Here is a 2,358-nt window from a genome sequence, read left to right as displayed (position 1 = left end):
TCAGTATCTTCATTCATTTAAAAAATTTAATAGGGAAAATAGAACTTTCTGATATAACTTGAAAATGGATGCTTACATTCCCTCAGCTGAATCCCTGCTAAAGCTATATTAAAGGAAGATAAAAGAAGGTACCCCGAAAGGGAAAAGGAAGGGAGGAGGCAACAGCAGAAATGGGGGTCCACACAGCTCTGGAGACGAGAGAGATGGAGTGGGGAAAGGACCAAGTAGAGAGGTGGCTGTGGTGTGTGAGATGATTTTAGTTCTGGCCACAGCACCAGGAAGGCTCAGATTTCAGAGGCACCACCTGCAGGGAAGGGGCTGCAGGGGGACATTCTTCTGATCTGATTCTGAGGCCCCCATTTACCCACACAGGAGCCTGGAGGGGGCATGGACGAGACCCTTCTCCAGAAATGAGGGAAGCAGGACAGGCCTGCATTTAGAAAGAGGGGTGACTCCCCCTCCAGTGCCTGCCCCCCACTGCGTTTCCAGAGCCCTAGAGCCAAGCAGAGGACAGGAGACTGGAAACTTCTTTGGAGATACAGAATTTCCCCAGAAAAAGGCCTGTAGGTGCTGATGTTTGGAGGGTCTCAACCCCATTGCCGTTCTGCCAGCTCAGCACATGTCCTTTAAAATGCATGCCTCTCAGCTTGGCTCAGTGGTTGAGAGTTGACCTATAAACCAGGAAGTCGATTCCTAGTCAGGGCACATGCCTGGGTTGTGGGCTCCATTCCCAGTGTGGGGTGTGCTGGAGGCAGGTGATCAATGATTCTCTCTCATCATTGATGTTTTTCCCTCTCCCTCTCCCCCTCCCTCTCCCTCTCCCTCTCCCTCTCTTTGAAATAAATAAAAAAAACATTTAAAATGCACGTTTCAGCCTGGGAACAGAGGCCCTGAGAGGGACCAGCAGCCTCTCCTGGGACAATGACGGGTCAACATTTACTGAGCACTTGGTGTGTGCCACAACGAACAGGCATCTTTGCTGTGTTGAGCTCATTTTCTCCTTGCTGTAACAATGGTGCTGTTTCTATCTCCACTTTGCAGATGGGGGGACCAAGGTCCAGGGGGTAAGGAAGGTCACTCGGCCAGGAAGTGCAGTGGTGGGTAGAGTCCCAGGCTTTGGGCTCCAGAGCCTGAGCTCCAGACCTTGCACTGGGCTGGGAGAGTGGGAGGGGCCCATGGCCCACAGCGTCCAGACAGAGATCTGGGAGCAGGACTGTCACTGGCGGGGAGCCAGGGATCACTCACCACTCGTGGGTGAGCAGGTCAAACTCCCCGTACAGCTGGCCCATCGTGATGGACTTGGGGTTGAGCACATAGTACTTGACAGCCTCGTACACGCCACCACTGATGGATGGCTGCCCTTTCAGCATCGTCATGGCGGCTGCCAGGACCCTGTAACACTGGGAGATAGGTACCCAAGAGTGAGCCTCTTGGCCATGCAGAGAGCAGGGCTGGAGTGGGCTGCGGGCCACAGGGAACAGGAGGTATTCTAGAGACCCAGGGGTCCAAGTGGCAACCCTCTGAGGCTGCAAGGCCCTTGGGCCCACTGTCTGGCCACGGGGCTGCCTGGCTTGGCTGCACTTACGTTACTCTTGCCGGAGCCTGTGGGCCCGACAAGCATGAGGCCGTGCCGTACCACTGTGGTCTCATAGAGCTGGATGCACTTGGTCAGGAAGCCTGGGGAGACATGGCAGGGGAACCCAGAGGTCAGAGGATGGGCTTAGGTCCCATCTCTGCCATTAGTTTGCCGTGTCCCCTCAGATGGTCACCTCACTCTCTGGACCTCAGTTTCCTCATCTGTAAAATGAAGCCACATAGTTCTCATGGGCAGGGGCAGGTGAAGCCCTAAGCACGGAGCCTGGCAGAGAGCAGGAACTCTCTGCTCACAGCCAGCCACGGTGTCCATGGGACCATTACTCCCTCACAGCCATCAGTCAGGCGGCAGCCGCATGGGCCTGCTCCCTCAGCTGTCCAGGCCCACAGTCAACGCCAGCCCCAAAGCCACTGCTCAGTCTGCTGATGGCGTGGCTCCGAGTACGTGCTGGCCCACACAGGCAGAACCCTAGGGACAAAGTCTGAGGGTCAGTCAGGAGCTTTAACTGACCAAGATCCTGGCTGTAGGGCCAGCTGCCAGCATAGGTGGGAGGCCAGTCCCACATGGGTAGGAAATGAGAGCATTACTTTGGCCCAAGAGTGTGTGTGTGTGTGGGGGGGGGCGCGGGCGGGGGAAGGAGGAGCTGTGGCACTGCAGGTCGGGGATCCTCGTCATAGGGACAAGGGCTCATTATTCAATGATGGCAAAGCTGACGCAAGACCATCACGGGGAGAAGGGCTTGTGGTTTCATTCATTGAGCCTGC

At 55.7% G+C, this 2,358-nt stretch overlaps 1 protein-coding gene across 1 annotated transcript in view; it reads right to left on the bottom strand.

Moving 5' to 3' along the window:
* DNAH1 (dynein, axonemal, heavy chain 1) overlaps positions 1–2,358 on the bottom strand; it is a 67,928-nt gene that overhangs the window by 27,068 nt on the left and 38,502 nt on the right. Inside the window, 2 exon segments of the mRNA XM_015569177.1 lie at positions 1,246–1,400; positions 1,586–1,677. Of these exon segments, the coding sequence (XP_015424663.1) occupies positions 1,246–1,400; positions 1,586–1,677 (247 nt within the window).

Source organism: Myotis davidii, unplaced genomic scaffold (assembly GCF_000327345.1).
Source record: "Myotis davidii unplaced genomic scaffold, ASM32734v1 scaffold725, whole genome shotgun sequence".
Taxonomy (NCBI): domain Eukaryota; kingdom Metazoa; phylum Chordata; class Mammalia; order Chiroptera; family Vespertilionidae; genus Myotis; species Myotis davidii.
The sequence above is the reverse complement of the archived record's forward strand: the minus strand, read 5'-3'. Positions and strand labels throughout refer to the sequence as shown.